The 25,210-nt window shown below is 36.3% G+C and overlaps 1 protein-coding gene across 1 annotated transcript in view; it reads right to left on the bottom strand.

The window, feature by feature from the left end:
• Positions 1-22,852: 22,852 nt before the first annotated feature.
• Positions 22,853-25,210, bottom strand: part of LOC136045460 (macrophage mannose receptor 1-like) — a 33,607-nt gene continuing 31,249 nt past the window's right edge. Inside the window, exons 29-31 of the mRNA XM_065731334.1 lie at positions 24,543-24,578; positions 24,077-24,202; positions 22,853-23,034 (exon numbers count right to left, since the gene is read on the bottom strand). Coding sequence (XP_065587406.1) covers positions 22,853-23,034; positions 24,077-24,202; positions 24,543-24,578 — 344 coding nt within the window. The remainder of the gene's footprint in view (positions 23,035-24,076; positions 24,203-24,542; positions 24,579-25,210) is intronic.

Genomic DNA, 25,210 nt, shown 5'->3' with positions numbered 1-25,210 from the left:
AAGCCTTCTATTAAAAAAAAAAAAAAGTTGTTTTTCTTTGGGAAACACTGTCCATGGAGAACAGGCTCTTTCATCCCTTCTCACTCTGTACCACACTCACATGAATTATAAAAGCAGGGGCAGCTCAAACTGCAGTGAAAAAAAAAATTCCTCCTCCCACTCCAATTTTCCCGAGAGGTGCTGTTGCAAAGTTGACATTTATGTCACCACGCTGCTACTGTGTTACTGCACTAGAACACAGTGAAAACTGATGACTGACAGATTTGCACAGTGACAAGTACACCAGTCAAATCATTCTCCTACCTTCCAAACCTTCAGTGCAGTAATGAATAATTAGCATCTCACTTTGCTCTTCATATCCTGAATAGCAGTAAGGCTGCTTACCTTACTAGTAATGGAAAGATAGTGATTCACTTTAGAGCTGTACGGACAGAATCCTGGGTTCTAAGATACTGGTAGTGCTTCAGCTCAAAGGGAACAGTCTTGTGTTAGTAAGATTGAGAGCTAGCAACTGATACTGGTGGAGGAAAAAAAAAAGAAAACAAAGAAAAAGAATGAAAGAAAACAACATCAACTCAAGCAAAGTGCAAATGCAAAGAAAAGTTCTCAAAAATACAAATTACAGATATATGGAACAGTGTAAACTCTTGTGTGATCAAAGCTGAGCATTAAAGAAAAATCAGTCCTACTACTATTTACCCAATAATACAATAAAGTCCCAACATTTGTATTAAAATGTGTTTTATTTTACCTTCATAAACAATTTTTTTTGTTATATAACTGAAAAGCAGAAACATATAACAGGCATCTCTACCCTTTACATAATTTGTTCTGTGAAATAAAGCTATGTCCACATCTGTTCCACTAATAAAAAGTTTCTCAAATGATGTGGGAATAGCTTCCAACACTTAATTCTGTGGATTGCTCAATCTCCAAACAAACATAGAATATGTTTATCTGTATATAATTTGGCATTTTATATATAATTAGTAATTGAAATGAAGAATTTATTCCGTCCAGTTAACGTGTGTAAACAGAGGATAAACTGTTTCAATTTGATGAGAGAAGCTAATGTTTAAAAATACACATTTTATGTTTCACTATTATTGAAAGCTTCTGAGAGAAGATTTGCATAATAATCCTGGCAGTACCATTAATGTTCATGTTACAGAGTGACGGTAACAAAAAGAAACATTCAGTGTATTAAAAAGCCACAGATGACAATTAGTACATGGCACTAGGATTTCAAAGAAATTACCCCTTTTTTCAGGCTAAGTATTGCAAACCTCCTTTTCTGGCTTCCAAATGAGTTGCCCATTGGTGGCAAAGTTACTGACAGGGACTCAAGCTTCCACCTCTGCTTTAACCCTTACCATCACAGCATTGCCTCTGCTTTCATTCATGAGCTGTCATCAAGGAAATTTTCTGTCTGCACAACAATTGCAGGACAACTTTTTACATGATTTCTGATCATAATTGCTAGCTCCTTTTTCCAAACTCCTCTATAACTGCATTATTCCCCTGCTACCCACTCATGCTGATACTGCATCAACCAACAAAATGGAATAGTGATAACAACAGAGCCATGTAGATAGATGCCTAATACAAGTTAGCTGACAAATACAGAGAAACAGAGTCACTCACTGAAATGACTCAAAACCTCAAGAAACAACCATCACTAGTATAATACTCTCATTTCTTAAAACAGCCTCTCCCATTTTGGCTTAAATTTAAGTTGATTCAATTTAAATGATGCTCTGCTTGCTGTAGAATGATCATATGCATATGGAGAAAGAGCACTCAGAGATATTGCAGAACCAGGTATCTCAAATCAAAGTAACTTGCCCTTCTAAGATGACAACAGACCAAAATGAGAGGCATGGCAAACTTAAATAAGCAAATGACACTTTTTAAATTTGATTTTATGTTTAGTTCAGGACCATCTCATGCACAGGCAAGGATCTGACATCAAGAATTTGCAGAGATAAATCATGATTTTTAATCAGTTTGAATACTTGCAAGAGTAACAGATTGCTGACCAACACCACTGAACAGCCTAGTAAAAAGAATATCAGAAAAGATAAAAATGGGATCTTCCCAGAACTTGTATTTTATTTGATGTTTGTGTTCATGATCTCAGACAAAGCACATCTTCATGCACAAGCACTACGGTTTAAACCTAAGAAAGCTCATATTATGATGCCCCAAAACTTCCATGTCTAGGAGTTAAGGCACTTTCCAAACAGCACAGTCAGACACAATATGATAAGCACATGCAGCAAGCCCTCTTTGATTACAGGATTTTCAGCTATTCTGTTTTAATTTTAAGTGAGCCAGTAAGACTCACTGCAGCTTGTCTTGTTTCTCCCACCTACGCACCTGCTGTAAGAACAAAAGCAAGCTGCCCATTCACAAATGCCATGAATAACTACACTCTGCAATTTACTGTTTTTCAAAGGATCAGTGAATAAATTATATGTGAATAGGAAAACTTTCGAGAGGACTCACTGAGAGATGACAAGGACATTCCCATGAGCAATATCAACCCAGCAAACCTCTTAATTTTATTCATACAGCAGAACAGGGAGAGGATGTAGACATCATTTTAGCAGGACCCCTGCTGAACTTCACAGCTTAACTGAGAAAAACAGCAATATAACTCTTCTTCCTTAAATACTGTAAAACTTATTTTGATGGACTAAGCAAATGTGGTTTTTGCCCTTTCATTAATCACAGCAATTTTGCCAAATAGAGAATTCTGAAGTACTGCAGATTTCCCATGTTATTAATGTGATACGTGCACATTAGTATAATTACAGCCATAGGCAGCATAACGACATACAAAAGGACTACATTTTGCAAGAAATTTAAGTCTAACTTCTATATATACAGGATCCTTGCCAATGAATTACTGCCAGAGTACTTAAAAAAAAAAATCAGTGTTTTAAAATTACTACAGTCTATTCAGCTTCATTAGCCTCACATGTCAACCCCAACGATATCATATATATAGAGTGCCAATGAACTAAAAGGACTAAATTCTATGGAGGTGATTAAAGATATACGTTAATATAGTTTCATATATTAATATGTATCTCTGGAACAAACGTTACATTAGTTCAGGATTGATACATTCACATGTTAGTAGAAAGTTTCCTGAGAGAGCTGGAAATCTATATATAATAGAAGAAAGGAATTCATGGATTATTTCCACTCTAGACCAGCAAAGCCTCTTAAGTTTTAAGAAATGTACCTTCAGAAGTATTTTTTCACATACTGCAGAAATAATTATTGACATCTATTGGCTTAGGATGTTCCTGGCATAAAAACTTAGATGGGTTAACAAAACATTATTTCACACGGAATGTGTGATCTTCCTAGGTCTCATTAATTGCCCTCATCTTTCTACAAACTTCAACCTCATACAACTCCACCACTGATTTTCTGGTCAGCAAAAAATGGATACATAGGTAACTGTGAAGACCATTCAACAGTATCATTAATCATAATCCAGAACATAGATACAGCGGGAGATACGTGAAGGTGAGGGTGTTTAGGCCAGGTTGAATGGGACCCTGGGCAATCTTACCTAGTACTTGATCTAGCATTTAGCAGCCCTGCCTGTGGCAGGAGAGTTGGAACTTTTTGGTCCTCGAGGTCTCTTTGAACACACACTGTTCTATGATTCAATGTCAGCTTCAGCTTTCTCACCTTTTTATGCTATAAAGATGAAGAAAGCAAGTAAAATGAGTTATTAAGTTCATAAGTTCATAAGTTCATAAGGTTGGAAAGGACCTATAAGATCATCTAGTCCAACCATCCTCCTATCACTATCTCTACCCAACTACTAAATTAAGTCCTTAAGCACCTCATCTAAACGCTTCTTGAACAGCGCTAGGGATGGTGCCTCAACCACCTCCCTAGGCAGGCCATTCCAGTGCCTGACCACTCTTTCAGAAAAGAAATGCTTCCTGAGGTCTAATCTAAATCTTCCCTGGCGCAACTTGTGGCCATTCCCTCTCGTCCTGTCATTACTTATCAGGGAGAAGAGGCCTACCCCCTCCTCACCACAACCCCCCTTCAGGAAGTGGTAGAGTGCTATAAGGTCTCCTCTGAGCCTCCTCTTCTCCAGACTAAACAATCCCAGCTCCCTCAGCCGCTCCTCATAAGACTTGTGCTCCAGGCCCCTCACCAGTTTTGTTGCCCTTCTCTGAACACGCTCCAGGGCCTCAATGTCCTTCTTGTAGTGAGGGGCCCATCTTTCCACCTGTTTGGTTATGCCCTGGAGCGTTACCAGAATCTACTACATGCATTCTTTATTTCTGTTTCTTTAGGTTTCCAAAGAGAAAAACAAGTTGGTTTACTAAGAATTTCTCATCTAACCCAAAGCACTTACAGTTTCATTTTACATCTGATTATACGTGAATAACCATATAGCACTGCAGCACAGAACACCAATCAGTAATAAAATGAAGAAATAAAAAGTTTTTAAAACCAAAACTAATGTTTTACTAGTTATGCTATTTACCATGTAGGAAACAGACTTACACATCACATATCATTTTCAACATTGTCTTCTGACCATGTGCAGTGCTGTAATGTGATGGAAAAAGCAGCAATGATGGTGGAGCAGCACAGTCCTAGGCTGTAGGAAGTGAGGATATGCTCAAATGCAGCAGCCACAGACACAGAAACTAAGGGGGAAAAAAAAAGAAGCTGCTTATCCTTGGGTGCCCTCAGGTAGATAGGAATCTTCAACAAGACATCCTTACCACCACTACCAACTCTTCCACTGGGAAAGGATAAATCCTGACCGCACTTGTTCTGGTCACTCAGCATTGCATGCACCTGAGCTCCCCTGGGCTGGCCCTGCCTTCCCACCAGGTGCTCAATCACTGATTCAAGCCATGACTCAGCATTTCCTCTATGCCACAGCATATTGGAATGGCCCTTTCCTGTTGGATAGCCACCCTTTGATGTTTGACAACCACTCAGAAGTCTCTTTGTGCTAGGTATCATACTTTACAAAATACTTCTTAATCATTTTTACTCTAACAAAAATTGAGATGTGTTCTCACAGTTTCTGTATTACTGTATTTCATTCCATGTCCAAAATTCCAAGCCTCTAATTCTTTTTACATGAAAGCCCAAACATGCTCTGTTGCTTCCTGACTCCATGTCCCTGGCAAATGATATCACTGCTATCTACTTATAGTCCAAATAGTTGAATCACGTAAGATCTCAATAGCAACCCCTAAGTCAATCAATCCATTTTCAAAGCAACTCACAACCTGCTAGATTATTTACTCATCCTCAATTTTTCTAACCTCCTTTAATTTAGTAAGTAATTTCCTGTTTGGTACCACACCAAACAGTTATATGCAATTATTATTGTGAAGTCCCATCAGATTTCATCTACTGCATCTCCTTAATTCAGAATATCAATGATTCCATAACAAGTTAATGAAAAAGTATCTTCCTAGTGGATTATTAATTACTTCCTCTTAACAGCTAAATGGAAATTATTAGAATATACTTTTAGCTATTTTTTTTTATTTTGTGAAAACAGAAGCTAAAGAAAAATTGCAAAATTAGTCCTTTCTAGTTGTATTCAATAAGTTACATTACTGAAAATACCAAAGTACTTAAAAGCATTAGAAGTATATAGTATAAGAAGACTTTAACATGAAATGTTACTAGATTGAAAAATCTGAGCTGCTGCTTCAGCTGCCAAATCTTTCAATCTCTTTTATTGCATTGAGTTTCTAGGTAAGTATTTGTACTCATTCTAGCAAATTCATCTGCAAGTTACTAAAAATACATATACGCTCATCCAAGTCTGAAACTGAAATTCACTCCATTAAAAAACAAAAGCATAGTGTATAAAGGCCAACTAGATAAATTTAAGTCCCCTTAGATTGCTATTTATTAGAAAATAAAAAAACTTTGAGTTTAACATCTTCCAGCTTTTGAAGATAACAGCACTGGCATAATCAGGGATCTATCCCATTCTTAAACTCTTTTTTCTGTTTTTTACTACTTTTGACCAAGTTATATTGTTAGACACATGCATTATCATTTCATACAAAATGCAAAAAACAACTATTGTGTCTAAAGGATGGATTTTGAAAGAATTACAAATTGGTATGGGCTGGAAAGGACTTTAAAGATCATACAATTCCAATTCCACCAGCACAGGCAGGGTCAACTTCCACAAGACCAAGTTGCTCAAAGCCCCATCCATCCTGGCCTTGAGTAACTCCAGGGCATCCAAGCTTCTCTACACAACCTGCTCCAGTGCCTCACCACCCTCACAACAAGCTTTGGAGAATTTAGACTCCATTTTTAACCATCTCAGAAACATCAGCTCATTGCATGAACACATTCTGCTGTATCCAGAAAATAAACAAAGACATATAAAAATTATTATTATTAGTTTTTTGGGCCTTTTTTAGGGGAAGGATAGGGAGTTAACTAAGGCTATTCTTATACCACAAACAACAGGAATGACAAGAACAAATAGGAATAAACAATAAAAATAAAGATATATTAAGGAAACCATACAAGATACTAGGTTTTTGGTTTTATTTTTCAGGAAACTAAAGCCAACCTTCTGTCAAGCAGCAGAAGATAACCTGCTTTAAAGAAACTGGTGGTAGGAAAGCTATCACACCTGTGGCCCTGAGGTTGGGAAATCTTCTAATACTCAGCTGAAAATCATCAAGTACAAGAATTTGCAACACTATCACTTAATGTGATTTTGGCTGCTATTTTAAGCTCTAATTACCAATTTAAAGCTTTTACCACACAGATAATCTACTCCTAATCAGTACCTGTAGTCTCCCACATACTGTTCCAAGAACTGCTTGTCTGAGTTTTCTATTTAGTTCTAATTATAACATATCGTGGAGAAAACAGTAACAGAATGTATTAAACTTGTGCTTTCATCAGGGCAGCAATGGGAAAATTAAATAACCCTTCCAATTTTTGAAAATTTGTGTCCACAAACTCCTTTTTTTGCAGATGCAGATATTGTATAATTTCCATGCTCCCTTTGTGAAAAATATCCTGAACTCTAATATTTAATAGACTTTTTTCTTTCATGTTAGTGCTTTTCTTTTCTGTCTTTTTTTTACACACTGTGTTTATTCATTTGTTTTCATTGCTAACAATCTTTCTGTTTTCCTTATTTTTCATACATTGACTGATGGCATTATATTTATATTGCTATATATAGAAGTACAATTGGAAAAAGAGAATACAGTATAAATTACTTTATGATGTTGGGACAGTTGATAAAGGAAAATAAAAGATTGTTCTGTCAAAATCTTTTGTTACAATCTTTTTATTGTAACAAAATCTCTCTTAAAAATCACATTTTTACACAGATGTAGGGATTGCAGAATTTGTCCCGTCTCTATTTAACACAACTATCTTACTTATTGATAATCACTCTTACTTTATTTTTAAAAACTCCCACTCCCAGTTTTGCTCAGTTTTGTTTTCAGCTTCACAGAAAGAGCTTTTTTAAAGTATTACATGCACAAACTCACACACATGCAAGTCTGGCAAATCATAAATGTGAAGTTTAATCTCACTTTCCACAACTTAATTGAGCTTAAAGTGAGTATTTATTAATGACTAGATCTAACAACTAGATGTTGTTGGACTACATCTATCAACATCAGCAGCTCAGTGTAAAGTTCGAACTAGCCAAGTAGAACAAGTCAATGCCTGGCAGTTGTTAGCTAGAAAAAGAAAGCATTAAGTGGATTAGTATGCAGAGCATTTGTGCATTAAGGGAAATTTTTAATTAACCCTCACTTAAGAAGTTTGGTTTTGGTTTTACTCAGTTTTATTTTATATTTTATTTTATTATTTTTATTTTATTATTATGCTGATAAGAACTGAAGATGAAGCCAAGGCAAATTTATTTAAGAAGAGAACTAAGGTTCTTTATAAATCAGTGGCAAGGAGAAAAAGGGGAAGTGGGAGTTCTGGATTTAAGAACTTGTCCTCTGTACACACACCTTCAGATGAAAGTCTGCAGAATGGATGCATCCAACATACTGTTTTTCCTCCTCATTCTGAGTGATGAGTCCGTGTCAATTGTCTCTCTACATCGTTTTGAGTGACAGTGAACTGCCTGACTAGAAAAATTCTGTCTATTAAAGAGAATAAGCATAAATTCAGAGACTGCCTGTCTGTATATTAGGATAACTGGCTGTGTAATAACTTCAGTTTGCTTGCCTACTGCTGAAACAAAAATCTTAGAGATAAACCTGCCAAATGACCATCTTTACTGTCATTTTGGGAGAGGGAAGTATGTGCATATGAGAGAGAAAAAAAATCCCAGTGTTTCCTCTCTGCATGCTCCTTTATATTACCTCTTCTTTAATACACCCATAAAGAGGAATTAAATCTTCCAGAATGCAAACATACAGCTCTGTGTCTATTAGATAATTTTTTAACACAAAACTTCATACTTCACAGTAAAGCTGTCACACTTCTGTATTTAGTCACTGTAGGCTCCCTGTATAGTGTCACTAGAAGAAAGAGACCTTCTAAGAGGCAGTTCATTTGATCTACTCTGGAAGACTGCTTTTGGAGGAGAGGAATTGTACTCTAGACTTTGTGATTGCATTTATAACTTCCTTTACAGATGAGAGCCTGCCGCAATCATCTCTGATGCAGATGTCTGTACCATCAACTACATTTTGCCAGTTGACCCCTCCCTGACTTTATATGAATTCCACTCCTCTTCCACTCCAGGAAGTCTTGAACAATTTTGCCTATTTCTAATGTATTTGATGGAGGAGGAGCAGGACTATCTCAAAAATAGTTAATTTCTGCAACTTTTCTGCAAAACCGAGGGCTAGAAAGAGCAATCTACTACGGTGTACATGCAGGAAAGATGCAGATGTAAGAGCTATAGACATGAAGGAAGTCATAAGAATATCATAAACCATCTAATTCAAAACAAAGAATCCAAAGAAAAGATAATTGGACACAATCATCATCCATTAGATTTGCTATTTGTTTACTTTATAATGGATTTCCATTCATTTTAATCGTCATAAAAACAATTCACTAATTTAAAAGCAGTATAACAGGATATTACACACTGGAATGTAATAAAGCAATCCATAACACATTGCATCTGTGGAACTAGCAATTTACAATCACTTGGAAAAAAAAAAAAACTGCCCATTTGTTAACTCAGAACCAGATTTTATTCAATTTGTTCAAAGAAACGAGAAAAAAATTAACAAGGTAGGAAGTTCAGTGACCTTTCTGCAATGTGAAAAACAGCAATTCTAGCTCTGAATTTGGAAATGAGATATGAAAATAATTTTCTTTTATTAATGAAAATAAATGCTGCCATGAAATAATAATGAAATATAAGTCTTAACTCAGGACTTACTTTATATTTTTATTGCTTAAGTTATGTTATAATAAAGATGATAAAAGTAGACATGTAGTAATCACCTACTTGATAGGCCATTTTATCATTGTTGCCCTCTGCTGTATGGAACAACTTCCAAGTGTTTCTACTTCATACACTGGTGAATGATTAGCTCTAGAGACAGATATTCAAATGCATATGATAGGATTGATTCTGCTTATTTCTTAACTTTTGGTGGAAGTTCTGGCAACAGAAAAACATGGATTTTTGGCATGAATTAAAATTATTATTGGAGTTAATATTAGTCAATATTCAGAAGAAAAATATTCTTAAAATTGTTTTGTAATAAATTCGATCTATTCCAGCAGGTAATTTTGATGCAGTTAAATATGCTGCAATACTCCATAACAGTAATGTATTGGTAAATACTATCTCTGAATGAGTATTGCAAGTAGTAATAATAAGTAGTAAAAACAGACAAAATCTAGCATGAATAGTCTATGAATTCATGACTTTTCTGATTTCTCCAGTTACAGTTTATCTCCAGTACTTCTGTCCTCCAATTTTTTTTATTTCCATTTTTTAATGGATACATGCATCCACCTGTTTATCTCAGGAGGAAGAGCTATCCTTCCATCTCACAGTACCAACAATGAGCCTATTTTCTGGGAAGGCACAATTTGCGCTACAGGACAAGACAAGATCTACCCTTGCAAGCACATCCTCAAATGTATACACATAAAATTACCTTTCTCTTTAGCTAATGAAAACAATAGAGAATTACATGAATGTTGTCATAGATTGTTAAAAATATCCAAGACCTAACAAAACAAATTATGTTCATGCTTGAAGCTTGGCTTAGCCTCACCAGTAAGTTAGCCAGAATTTACAAATATGAAGCAGTTTGGAATATATCATCTTTCCTGACATGGATTTTCTGAAGAATTCTTGGCTTTGTTGAAAATCCTGTTAAAGGCATTAGTTAACTTCATTCTGTTTAAGGAATCTGCATATCTTTCATTACATTTTGTCTGAACCATATGAAGAAAAGTATGGGAAGTGAAATGAAAGAATTACCCAAAAAGGCACAAAGAGAGGAGTCTGTGAGGGCTATGAAATGCCCCATAGGCTCTGAGGAAATGTTTTATCTAGGTCAGTACTCCAACAATAGAAGATATTAGACGGTACATGCAAGTTTAGCACTGTCTGCTTCCCATACGTTCCATTTTAAACCAATCTCCTACTGGTTTCAATTTGTGTACTGTAAAATTGGATCAACAACAGCTGTGTATTCATTTTACCCACAATCTTCATGATCAGCAATACTAGTTTTCTCCAGGCAACATTTATGTGTTTCTTTTTTCTTTCAGTTTTTCTCCTTCAGACCATTACTCCTTTCCATAATCATTTTACTTCTCTCTACATGGAAACCACGGCTTCAAAAATACCAAGTTGTGCATAGCGTGCCACAGTCTTGAGAAGCTGGAAGTGAATATTCTTGATTAGTTTCTAGAAGAACTAGCAGAATCCTTTCATTTGCACATGCACTTCTAAGTGAGTATTGGTAGCAGGCATTTGATTTTGTTAGTTCCTGGAATCAATATGTTGTTTTGTAAGTCATCATAACTTCGGTACTGATGTATAAAGGCAGTAATCCACAACATTTTTGTCCTCCCACACATTCTTTAAGATAGCAGTTCTAAAAATCAACACAAGGAAAATATTTTTGAGATAGGTGTGGTAGATAAATATAGTATGACATACACTAAAGCTTTTGACTAGAGAAATCAATGACTGGAAAAACCATACATTTACATCCAAGAATCCAGTCCTACGGCTTGCTCACTGCAATAGAAAGTTACAGGGGAGTAGTCTGTGCTGGTGACATAAGACTGAGCTATAAATACAGATTCGAACAGTGACTGGTTCAGCATTTTAAAGGAGTTAAATAATGAATTCTTACCTAAATTTCAACTACAAATACATGTCATTCACCACATTTGTAGATGAATATTGCAACCTGCATTCCTGCAGAAAATCTTGACTCTTATTATTTTGTTGATGTCTTAGGGCACATTATCTGCAACCATTTTTCATTCCACATGCTTGGTTAGCTCAGAAAAATCAAAGTTTGTTTTACCTCCTATTGTGTGTACCTCTGAAAAATTACCAGAACACTTTTGAAAAATAATTATTTATAATCCACATATTTTTCACAGAATCTTGTATAATATAAATTATGTATCATCCTAGTCTAAGTGCAAATGTTCATTTTTATGGGATAATGTTTTGAGTTGATAACTGATAAGTTTGATTTGACAGTACACTCTCTCCTGCCAGTTTTCCTCAGGAACTGATGCTTGTTTGAACTATTTCTCTTCGTGTCCCTCTTGACAGAACTCAACACTTAATCCTCCCCCAATCCTGAACTTCATATTTTTCAAAATGCTCACTGTTAGTATATATCTAACCTGCTAAATGCAATCCTTGGTGCACTTAGTAAATGTCATGTCCCCAGACTGGAACTGTCAAATTAAATTGCTTATTTTCAAGCTGTTTACAGAAATGTAATTTTCTTTCTAAGCTGTTGTTTTCCAGGTTTCAGCTAGCTTCATATAAACACAGTCTGTTTTTGTTTTCTTCTGTCCTTTTAGCAATGTATTGCATTTTTTACATACGAGTCATCTGGAAACACCATTATTCTAAAAGTAAAAGCATTTAAAAGAGTGTTTGTGGTGACTCACGCTAAACATGTGCATACTGTCTTAAATTGTAGTGATTGCTTCCAGTTGTTAGCAGACCAATGATAACGTAGAAATAATTTAGTAAGATTTTAATATGTAAGACAGTGACAGCACATCGTGCTGACGAAGGGTTGAGGAGTGCTCCACAGATAAGCAAGTCATTACCTGGTGAAGTTAAAAGACATTATTCATTGCCTGAAAAACACACAAAGATGCTTTAGGTATATGTCTAGTCTTCTACTTTCCATGATCTTTGAGTTTATACCTGAACAGGAGTGGACAAGCTAGGAAATTCTGAACAGACATCACCTGAGGAAGCATTTCTTTTCTGAAAGAGTGGTCAGGCACTGGAATGGCCTGCCTAGGGAGGTGGTTGAGGCACCATCCCTAGCGCTGTTCAAGAAGCGTTTAGATGAGGTGCTAAAGGACTTAATTTAGTAGTTGGGTAGAGATAGTGATAGGAGGATGGTTGGACTAGATGATCTTATAGGTCCTTTCCAACCTTATGAACTTATGAACTTATGAACTTATGAACTTATGAACTTATGAACTTATGACATAGAAGTCATCCTACCATCTACCTTAGTCATCCTGGCTGACTGCATTGCCTAGTGGTGCTAGGGTAATATATTTAAATATATTACTTACATTATTAAAGTAACTCAGGGAAGAGCTGCTCTGGGGTGAGTCAACATAAGAACAGACCAGCTGTGGTCTGTTCCTTGTGGACTTGAGTTATATTTTCTTTTTTAGCAGCATGAATTCCAGACACTATTTACTAGCAGATCAAACAGGCACCATACAATTCATGGATGCAGGGTGAGCTACAGGCCTCTGAAGCAGGGCCATGCATAAGATGGCACATGCCTTACTATGGGGATTTACAGAAGCATGAGAGTAAATGTTACATGCTAGAATAGGTGGAAATGCTGGCAGTATTAGGTAACACCTATCTGCTTTAGCATGGTTAATCTGAGTGTATACGTCAGTGTAGTCAATCTCTGTTCACCTCCCTAAAAGCGTAACCTTTGACTGTGTAAAAACATTGGCCTATAGTTTCCTTAATGGTATTTGTGTTCATCATATAAAATAATCTGTTGTTTGATAAGGGAACACTGGAATAATCACTGATTTTTAAAGGTTCATAAAAAAATGGTCATTCATGTTTTTAATTCTGATGGTCCTTTTATGGTAGCTATAACCTTCAAAGGTCTGCAGAAGCTCAAGGTATAATCCTGGCCTCACCCAAAGGTAGGAAACTGGAGAGGACAATGACACTCTGTCATTACATCTATTTTAAATATTCACATGAAATAAACATTTCTTAAGTACACATTTTGGCCTTGGCTGTAACTCAAATTGGGAACTCATCCACAACTGTATAACCCAGGACTAAGAATCTTAAACTAAACATAAAACATCTTCATAAGCAGTCGGTTTAAAAAGTTAAAAAGAATCCACTCAATGGGGAATGGAGCTCTTAAACAATGTTTCACAAGGGATGATACGTGAAACATTAAGGATGAGAACAGCATCATACAAATTTATCATCCAGACAAAGAATTCATTTAGAGTTTCATTATAACCTATTGTACAAATATGGAAGAGAGCTGCAACAGTATTACTAAAATGTACTGAGATTTCATTTTTAATTTGCTAATCGAGCCACTGAATATTCATGACTGCAAATTCCTTGCAGTTCTGCAGTTCATTTCTCTGCAACATAGTTTTCACTACTGCCATAAAAATCTAGCCCAGTAGAAAATGAAAACTAGCAGACTGTTAAAATTTCTCTGTTTTGCAATTTCCCTTGAATTCCCTGTGAAATAACACAGTACTGCTCTGACAAGCCTGCTCCTGCTCAGACTTGAATGTCTTCTTCAACAACAAAAACTAGTGATCATGACAGAAATTTATTCTTTAGAGCTCCGCATTAATTTTATCTTCCTCTGATTCCAGATGAGAGAACTGATTTTTTTTCTTGAAAAGGAGACACTTTTAGTTGCTCACTATTTTTCTGCTATAAAACTAAAGCAAAGACAAAAGAGCAAAATTACTGAACACAGCAACTACTGCAACAATAATTGTGTGTAATGATTGCTCAAGGGTGGCAATAATTCTAAATTGCTTTTTTAATGGATTCAATGCAAAGCATTGGTCTAATGTTTACTATCAAAACAGCTTCTAAGGAAAATACAATTGCGTGACTAAATAACAAGCGTTTCAAACAGTGTATTGAAAATATTTCTTTGTCCACAAGTTACTCATCTGTCAAATATAACATTATAGGTATTTGTTGCCATAGCTATTTAACCACTAGTTCGTTTTGTTTAATAAAATGTCGTGGGACATGCCCAGATGATAGAATTACTGAAATCTCTGCTGAATTTATAAGACTATGATGAATTTCACTGACAAAAGGGCTTGTTTAAGTACAATTTATGCCATTCCAAAACCAATTTAAATATAGAAAATAACTCACTAGTTGAGATTGGCATTTGCCATACAAAATCCATCACAACAGATGTCTCAATTCCCTGAGACATTTTCTCCAGGAAAGACAGATAAAGTACACCGGCTAGATACTCACAAATTATTGAACTTGAATTCATTCAGTACACCTCATCCATCATATTTACATAAGGCTCCATCCCTGCCAGTCATTGCATGATGTGCAGCACAGAGCATTTGACTAGAGCAGAGCCTAAATGGGAGCACAAAGAAAACACAGTTTACTCTTGGCAAGCCTCTATCTTTAGCAGCAGTGAATTTCACATAAAACTTCTTAAGGAGCAGCTGTATGTGGTCACAGGCTTGTTTACATTGATGTGTCTCATTTCACTTTTGAATGTGATTTTTGAACTGTTTTTTATAAACTGGAAAAATAAAAAGGTTACAGATTAATTTGCTGTGATGTAAAGAAACTTTTCATTTCTTGTTTTAAACAGGCCAAGCTACATTACAAGGTATATGGGCATGCTCATATATTTTGTTATCTTAGCAGTAGACAAATCTTTAGGACTTCAAAATAAGGTTCTAATTTTGACAAATATATGTCTAACTCTGGGTCATTGCTAAAATCGTAATCACCCTTCTACTAGATGATCTGCAATAGTGCATGAACTATGCTCTCCGCCTGTGTACCAGGCCCTTAAAATTCGAGCAGAGTGTGAGGCACAAATTTTTTCAATACAAAAAATCCCACATTTACTCTTCTATGAACTATCACATGCTTCTATTACTGTATTTACCTCAGAGCAATTCAGTTTACCCCTGAGAAAGTTAGATCATTTGTTTTGTAGTGCTCAGGAAACACAGAGATTATGACATGGTATTTGTCACTTCATATTCCTTTGGCACTGAAGACCTATTCAGGAATAGATTATGCATTAGTGCAAGCAGCAACAGTGAGGTTCCTTTTTTCTTACACAGTCACTATTACAGTGACGTTCCTCCAGCATATTCCTACAAGGTCTTGTGTTCTTGGGATTAATGTGAGTTTTCACTTCAAAAAAAGTCATTTCTGAAATCTTAAATATGTGCAGTATTCCATTGCTCCCTTCTGTATTTGAAGGAAGAACAGGGAAAAAAAGAAATACTGTAAACTGATGACATCTGATGTGTCAATGTTGTATTGTCTCTAAGTGCCTAAGTGTCTTTCACTTCTCTTGGAAAATTATCAAACAAATGCACCTAATGAAATTCAGGGAAAATGTGAAAGCAAGAAAATGAGCACTTACTGAAAGACAGTAAATGGATAATTACTGGAAGAATGGTGATAAAGAGAGATAACTTCATCCTGACAATAACAACAAAAAAAAAAAGTAAAGTTGGAAATAAAAGTGGCTATTAAATATTCTCAAGGGGAAGAAATCTGGAGTGTAAACAAGTTTCTGAAATTGAGCCATGAGAATTCTTGTCAGTTCTATGCCACTAATAAGTTAATATCCTTGGCAATTTTGTGGACTTTTGTTTTAAGATTGAAAAGCAATTAACATGCCTCTGTGAGATAAACACACGTTATTATCCCTTCATCACTGAGGGAGAAGCAGAGCAAATGCTCTTCGATTCGTCACACGGTGCGCAGTTGCCTACCTGGAATACTGAAGTGGTGATCCCACAGGGCTTGCAAGAGAAGAAAAAAAGAAAAACAGAAGAAAATGATCTTTTACTACATTTGCTTTATTTGAAAGTCAGACGTAAGAACTATGAGGGAAATAAAGTCCTATAACCCTCATTAGACCAGTGAAAGAGCATTCTAGCTGGAGAGAAGACCAGCACATTATCTCATTCACCAGCTAAAAATGTAATTACGAAATCGGAATCAGTTCTTTTTTAATCATGTCTCCCTGCAGTTCACATCTGTGCCTCGAGGCCCTGCCTCGCAACGATGCTCAGAGCCCCACGCAGCCTATGCCCAGCTGGGCAGCGAGTCGGGGACAGTTCAGTGCAATCCCCGCCAGAGAACGAAGTCTGCCGTCACACCGCAGATGTCCTCGACTCCTCTAACAGCGTTTACTGCAGCGAAAACAAGAGGCCGAGTTGGGCTCGCTCCCCGGCCGCAGCGTCTCTCGCTCGCTAGGTGTCGCCGCCGGCTGCCGAGGAACATGGCGCTCAGCGCCGGCCGCCATCTCGGGCGCGAAGCCGGTGGTGCGGACCCGCCACGAGCAGGGCAGCGCGCTGCGCCATGCCTTGGCACGGGCTTTCTGCCTCTTGTGGCGAACAAGCTTCTCATATCATGGAACTATATCACCAAATGGAGTGGGTTGTAAGACCTTAAAGCCCACCCAGTTTCCACCCCGTGCCGTGGGCAGGGCTGCCCCCGCCAGCTCAGGCTGCCCAGGCCCCCTTTCAAGACCCACCTTTAGCGCACGCAACTCTGGGCAGCAGTGCCAGTGCCTCATCGCAGCCTTCAGTGTAGAATATTTCCTACTAACATCTATGGAATTGTGGGCTGGACTGTGTCCACCTGAGCTTTCAGTATTTCCCAGCTGGAAACTTCACAGCCTCTATATGCAGCCAGCTGCAGTCTCCAATGCACACACCAATTCAGGGCGCTTTATGTGTGCTGCAGATACTCTCTCATGGTCATTTCTTATGATTTGTCAATAGCTAAAGTTATGATAGTCTACAGACAAACAACACTACGTACATTTAAAATCATTTCTGTCCAGATGTAGCTGAAGTAAAAATTGAAAATTTCTTACACGAGTTTATGCAACTGCTGAACAAAAAATAACAATCTTCTAATCTAGCATTAAGATAATGTAGACTGTACAAATTCAATGTGGGACATATAAGCAGAATACAGCTGAAGTGAGTGCAGTTGTTTGATGTCAGCCTATGCAAATGAAGAAGGAAAACACTATTGAGAAGCCTTGGGATTAGACTGGATGGGACTTTTGTAAATAGATTGTTGTCCTCAGTTACATGCATCTGTCATGTGGATAGAAGCAGCAGAGCACTCATTTCCAATGTCCAGCAAAACTTAACCTTATCAAAGGTTCACTGTATCGAATATTAGATTTAGGCATATTTTCTTGTAAAGACTTTCTTTGTAGGATCAGTAATTTGCACTGTCCTATGAGCTTCTGTCAAATATCTTAACATTATATTATAAACTACTACCTTCTCAGTTTCCATGCTGAATTAGTATGCAAAATAAATGAAAAGAAATGTTTAGATTTGTTTTGTTTCCAAAAGTGATGCTTTTCAAGAGGGAAAACAAACAAACAAACAAAAAATTGCTCCGTTAAGACTTGTTTTGATGGTTGTTCCGTGAAGTAGCCTTGAGTTATTTCATGAACTGACATTAGAGATAATCATCTGAAAATGTTAGCATGTGCCATGCCAGGTGTAGCATAAAATATCCATTAATGTTTGGATTCTGAGGAACTCAGTTTTTCTCACTTCATCTGTATCTGCAGCATCTCCAGCTTCCCATTCCTACACTAGTTTTCAGGGCAGCCAGTCTGCCTTTTTAAAAACAGTTCCATAAACCTCTGGCAAAAGAGATAGTCACTGCGTTCACCAGTATGCACTCAATTTTTTTGTATCTCCTTTTCATCTCAAGCACTAGGCTTTGGGTTTGGGACAGGAACAATTTGAGGTTTGGGACAGGAATAACTAATACAAGAAAAAAATTACAATAGAAACCCCATTACCAACATTTTAATCACAGTCTCCATGGATATTGTTTCCCTACATTGATTCCTCATAGTGTCATTCAGTATGTCATAGCATTGTTATTAGTCGAGACAAATATATGTGAATTTTTCATTCATTTTTAGTTTCCAACTCATTGATCGGCTCTTGTGAATGTATCTAGGCTATTAAATCTACATGGTCAAGCAGCTAAGTCAGAGTATTACAGTTCTATTGTGTAAGGAATTTACCACAATAAAATAAATTTTTATGTATATTTAAGCATTGTTTTGTATTTGTTTCAGTATGTCTTAAAGTAGCAAAGATTGGAAATTTCAACAAGACATTAAACCATCTGAATGCAACCATAGGGGTCACATTTGAAATAACTGGTTTAAGTTTTGTCTCTGTTTGTGAGAGGCTGTCGTCATTCTCTAGAGTACGTGTTATTATTGTGCTCTGATGTACCTATTTCTTTATTTGCATTGAGCACAGTGAGGATCTTGAGTGAGTAGTTTAGTTACAGACATCTATGCTTTACATATTTAAGTTGTGTGCAATGAGTTCCATTCCCTTCAGGTGTCTTTGGTAGTTGAGCATGTGCATCCTAGAGATTATGTTGCCATTGCAAATTGTTATTTTAAAAAATGGGGGAAAGATTGTGTGAAAGTTTGTCCAGTCAACTTTTTGTGACTGTTGAAAATGGCTTAAAACCATTTCCACAAAATGTTTGCCTGTTTCTTCTTAAGACATGCTGGGTTTATTTGTAAGTTTGTTGTAAGGATAGCAAAGAGTATCTTAATACGAAATTTACCACCTGTATTAAGTTTCTGTGCTTTGTCCAAGTGTGTGAGTGGAAAAAAAAAGCCCTGAAGAAGTTACACTTCACTTCTGTTTACCTGCTATTTAAAATGTGCAAAAGGATGATTTAATTATATTTTTAATAATTGTAATGAATGAATTTGCATGTTGCAAATTGATAACATTGATTCAGCCTGTTATCTACAGCAGTTTATACAGATCAACAAAGCTAATAGTTCCACTGATACTTCCTGACAATAATTGTACAAAAACAGCAGAATAAAAAAAAATTAAGATTATTGCATGCATAATTGATGAAAAAAATAACAAGATGAATTGTTTGATCACTCATTTTATGTTTTGGTGTTTGAAAGGTACTGAGACAGAAAGAGCTAAATTTCATCATCCTGGGTATTTACTATCTCCAAGGCATTGTCATTCACTGTGATGCCATTGTGTGTCTTTCTTTTGAAAGGTATGAGTGCATCTGTCTCCACTGCTCTCATATGAACGTAACTGGAAATTACTGGTCTTATTACCATCTTCTTCCTCATGTTACTTTTTTCTTCCCTGTCACATTTCTTCTAAATGTTGAAATGATCCACCTGTTTAAAATCTGCTTGAGTGAATCAAGACAACGTCTCTACAGCATTGTTGTAAGGAGAGTAGAAGCAAAGATTTAAATTGATGGATGGTATGACAGATTTGTCAGCTCCAGGAGTCACTGTAGTGATTCTATGCAGTAATATTTTTGTTCTCCATCTCTGTATTCTTCTTTTGTGGACATGCTTTTGTCTTACGTTAAAGCAGTCAAGAGTATAGCAGCTGCAGCCTGTCTCAATTTCCTGTTTTCCAGAAGAGAACATTATGATCATCCTAATCCCATATAAAAAGTCATGAAAAGCTGCATTTTTTTCTTCCCTATAAAAATTTGTTCTAAGTGGAGAAGTAGAGAACAAGGGGGAGCTGTTAAAATGCCTTATTTAAAACTTGTAACAATTGTTTGTGAAGGGATATCAGTTCTTAAAAATCCTAAATATTTTTAGCTGTATTAGAGGAAGAAAAAAGAAGTTTCTGCAATTCCTGTTTATTCTGCAAGCATTAGCATACTGGGATCACAGTTGCCTATGATTCGTTTTACTGACATCATTATAACAGTTGTTATGTTCCTTGGATTCTACCTTCAGAACTTACAAGCAATGTAATTTCCTGTAAGTAACAAACAGACTACATGCTGCTCTTTCTGGGTTGCCATTCCTTCTCCTGCATTTACAGTATGTTATTACATATTATAGTATATACATATACAGTATATTACAGCATATCATACCTTTCTTCATCAGTGTTCATTCACTATTTGGCGCAGCTCCATCTTCACATTTTTTTAGAGATAAAACCAACCATGTCCTGCAATGCTACTCCAGTTTTCTATACTAAAATCTACCATTCTGTCAACAGTTTTGTCTATATGCAGCAGTAGTCTTAGATATAAGAAAATGTTCCAGCAGATGTAAAGCCAAAGTAGCATGGAAAACTGATAAGATTAATTCTCAGAAAGCTGCCTCTGTAGCTTTGAGACAACAATTGAGTTAATTCCATTTGTCTCCCTGTTTTTACTCTGGTATTTTGAACACCATATTATTTCAGCTTTTCTAGGACCACACTTACAAAATAAAGCTTTTCCTTTGTCTGCAAGAAGATTAAGGGTTCTGTATTTCTATTCCTGTCACAAATCGATCACAGTTTACTTCTAAGGAGGCAATGTATCCTTCAAAAACTAGTAAGGAAAATCAAAAATTATTTATAAAGGCAAGGTGAGCACTTATGCACACACGCACAAACATACACATACTCCAGTATAAATGCTTATGTTTAACAGCAGAGGCAGTGTGTCCTTTTCCCCACAGTGAAGCTAATTTTAACTGAGATATTCATAATAAGCAGTATTTTTCCTGTCCCAGGCACTGAACTGAGAGCGGATTACCGTATACAGGTCTTTTTGAAGAGAACCAGGCAGACATCTGTCTTGGACAGTGAGATAATGCGCTGGAAGGGGTGACTCTGTCCTTTGTAGTTTTTGTAACCAAGTCTAACACTTTTGTGTAGTATTCTTATGTATCTGAGCTATGGATGAGGTGTGCAGTAATGTGTCAGTTCATAAAATCATAAAACCATGACAAAGCAATAGACAGCAAAGGAGAGGTGTAGTTGGGATGTTCCAGACACACAGCTTCCTGTCCCAGTGGCTGTTCTTGTTAGATTGAATGAGCTATCCTTGCTGTGGTGATGGCATTCCACGCTGCAAATGTAAGTAATGATGGCAATACCTACTTAACATGAGCACTTCTCATCTCATCTCAGGTCAGGGCTATGACCTTCTTTCCAGTCCCTTAGGCAGCCGTGGAACTAGTGCTTTAGCTCACTCAGTCCTCATCCATTTTCACTGCTGTTCTCAGCAGGGTGCTTTCCCTCTTTCCCTTTTCTGAGCAGGAACAGGCCTTTGCAGCTTCTCAGTTTCTTGCAGGGGGATCAACAACATATTTTATACCTATTGCCCATGATTATATGCATTTCTTGTTCAGTTGTGATATTAAATTCAACGACAAAATAGTTATACATAAATATCAATACCAAATGATTTTCTTATGATAACACCAGTAGTGGGCACACAGAGCAGCCTGATTATTGATCTCTTCTTGCTTCCAGCATGGAAATGACAGTACCTGATTCTTCTCAGGAGCTGGCATGCTGTGCTGAGTTTGTCACATAACACTTCTCCTGTGAGCTCCCAATTATTATGGGTACAGACCATAAAGCTTGCAAATAACTTTAAAAGAAAAAAAAAATATTTTCTATTATGTCTTTCCTAAAAATGTATTATGCAAAGATAATTTTAATTTATGGGGCTCTCTGACCTTAAGACTCCACAGCCTGAATTGTTTTTTATTGTAGAACTGGAAAAGTACTTTCACTGTTTGCTCACCCAAAAAGACGAGCATAACTGTTTATTCCCAGATTCCTGTAGCACATATCAGGAAACAATTTAAACTTCAGTCATCTCAATGGGAAACAGGTGGTGTTTTTCTCCCTCCATATTCAAAGTTCACTGTTATTTCCTATTTCCTCCTGAGAATAACTGTGACTTTTTTTCATCAGGAGCAATGGGATTATGGGATTGACTTTATCAATTTAGGAATCTTTTCTCATGTGTTTTTATCTCAGGGCTTTACAAAGTGTTCAAAGGGCATGATTTGTAGAATTTATTTCTGATTTACTGCATTGTTCTCTCTCTAAATAATCTCTAGTTTTCAGGGGTGGGTGTCTCTTGATTAAGTACAGTCATTCAGACATACTAGAAAGGGAAAAGTCTTACAATATACAGTGTTCTTCGATATCTGTGATTGGAGAGTCTTCCGTCCACACAACAGAGGAGCGCAAAAGAAAAAAATGAAAGCTCACACAAAAGCATCTGATAGCAGGTATGTGGTATCTTGATAAAACAACTGAAACAAGGAGTTACTTCCATTCTAAGCTGCTAACAATAATATTTTTACTTTGGATACTTTATTGTTTACTGGCTATCTAGAGAAAAGGTCAATAATGAGGATAATACAAATGTGTTCTCAAGCCAGTCAGACACAAACACGTATATCCTGGTGCAAAAATCTATTCCACATGTACAACTTACTCTCTTTAAATAAGGATTTTAACTTTTTTGTCAGTCATCTTAAACCACAAGAAATCCTGACTACTGTTCTTACAGATGGTTCTGAGAGAGCATCTGTTTCTCCTTATAGATAACTCGATAGAAGCTCCTCTGCTCTAGCTTCTTTGTACACTTATTTTTCTCTGTCCTTCTGTTTGCTAGGTGCCCTACAGAAGCTTGAAGCAAAGTGTTTCCATAACTGAGCAGGAATGAGAAAGATGCAGAATGATTGACTGCTCCTGAGGAAAACACTACTACTGCAATACAGCTGAAAAAACTCTGAAAGGAGATCTAACGGAGTACGTTAACAAATGAAATTAAAATAGGAATGGAAGAATTTTGTTTCAAAAAATCACAGAAGTTGTTTTATTCCTCTAGACTGGAGAGTTAATTAATGAACTGTGAGAAACTTATACAATATAACTTAGCTATTTATTACATCTGCTTATATTGTAAAGGGTCATCAGTGTTGCATACTGAAAGCATAATTACTGAACATAATTACAACAGACAGATCGTCTCTGGTATTAATTTGAACCTGGTGGAAAAATGCTAACATTTACAGGATGATGCAAAACTGCAATTGTTCCCAAAGTTCTGACCAGGAGTAGAAATACAGGAATCTTTACAATTATTTTTCATCAATATATTTATTTATTTGTAAGGAGATGATATGTAACTCACTGAGACATGTACGGTGGTAGGTTTTACATTAATGAAAAGATACTATATTAAACTGTGGAGCTGCAATTCTGAAATAAGCAGCGTTTCCCAGCATAGTCTAAATAACACTGAAACAGTACATGAGGAAAAATTACGTGAAGATAGGAGTAATTATTTCCCTTGTATACAAAAAAAAAAAAAAAGAGAGAGAAAAAAAAAAAAGAAAAAAGGATAAATGAGTTAAATTAACTATTTCACATAGTAAACATCATATGTTTATCCTGACACTTCTCAGCCACTCTCATTTATGTGAAAAATGGGTGTACTCTTCATATTAAAAAACAAACTAATATTTTGGTGAGCATATCTATGTATGCATGCATGTTTATATAAATCCATTAACTTTATGTCTGTGAAGGGATAAGACTATTATTTGAGTGGGAAAATACAAAACTGGCATGAGATTTGACTAACAGTCACACAGATTGTTTTGCTTTTGTTTGGTTTTTTTTTGCAACTTACAGGTATTTTGTCAGACTACTTGTTGGTAATGTGCATCTTTTTCTTGAATACCCACTGCTGCTTCTGATCCACTCATTCTGGCTGAAATACTTAGCTGGTTTTGTCCTTTGTTCCTCAAGTAGAAGTAAACTATACTTACAGCTCCAACTATAAGAAGGACTAATAAAACAAACAGCCACATGATGCCAGTAGGAAGTATTGTCTCCATTTTCTGTCCTGTAAATGAGTGAAATAGAATCAACACTTCTGATCTAAAGAGATCTTAGAATTCAATCATAAATGATATTTCTTCCAATAGTCCAAAAAAATGCAATACACGTGTAGATTTTCCATTCAACACATTGGCTTTCTGCATTAACACAACTGAATAAATTACAGTTTGACCAAAGAAGAGTTTAATTCAGAATCAGCTAGATTTCCTGCAGCTAGACACGAATTAAGTTTACGGAACTTTTATTTTTAGATATTTTCAAAATTAGTACTTAGAAACTATATTATTATTTTCACGTTGAATTTGAATATCTCTTACTGAAAGAGTCTAAACAAGTCTACTTACCTATATTTTCTGGTGACATCTCTGTCTTTTCTGGAGCTTTCAGAAGAAAAAGAAAATATTTATTCTGAATGCTTAAAAAAGGGAAGAAATTTAAAATTCCTAAGACCAGATGCTCCTGAGAATTCACCCCAAACCCACCTGCTTTCTCAAGGAGATAGAGCTAAGCACATGTAAGAAATATCACAGCATTCTACTAAGAGCATCTGATCTCAGCCAACAGGAAATGAGATTATAGCCGGATTCCTGTTACTTCCAAAAGGATTTTCAAATGTGTTCTCCTCTGAAAAACCGCCCACGAGATCTGTATTCATTTGTAGGCATTTTCTGAAGCAGAAACATTTCATGAATGGAGGTCTTGCAAGTTAGAAATATATCATGAGGATATTGAGCTGAAAATGATCTTTGAGTTTAGCTTCTTTCTGCTGGAGATAGCCATTCGTTGTGGATGTAGTCCCTGTTGTAATTGCACTTCCTAAACTTAGCAGGTAAGTCAAAGATGAAGAGAAATATGAAATTTACAAAACCAAATATTCATGTTATTTACCACTTTCATTTAGTGTCATTCAACAATCAAACCCTTGAATTTTCTTGTAGGTCATAATTTTGGTATCAAGAGATGATCAGCATTTTATTGAACATGATTTCACCATGCTGTAGATGGAGAGGCA

This window comes from Cyrtonyx montezumae, unplaced genomic scaffold, assembly GCF_038088225.1.
Source record: "Cyrtonyx montezumae isolate F1298 unplaced genomic scaffold, pur_monq_1.0 scaffold_14, whole genome shotgun sequence".
NCBI classification, from domain to species: Eukaryota; Metazoa; Chordata; class Aves; order Galliformes; family Odontophoridae; genus Cyrtonyx; species Cyrtonyx montezumae.
Note: the sequence above shows the minus strand (reverse complement) of the source record. Positions and strands in the feature narration are given on the sequence as shown.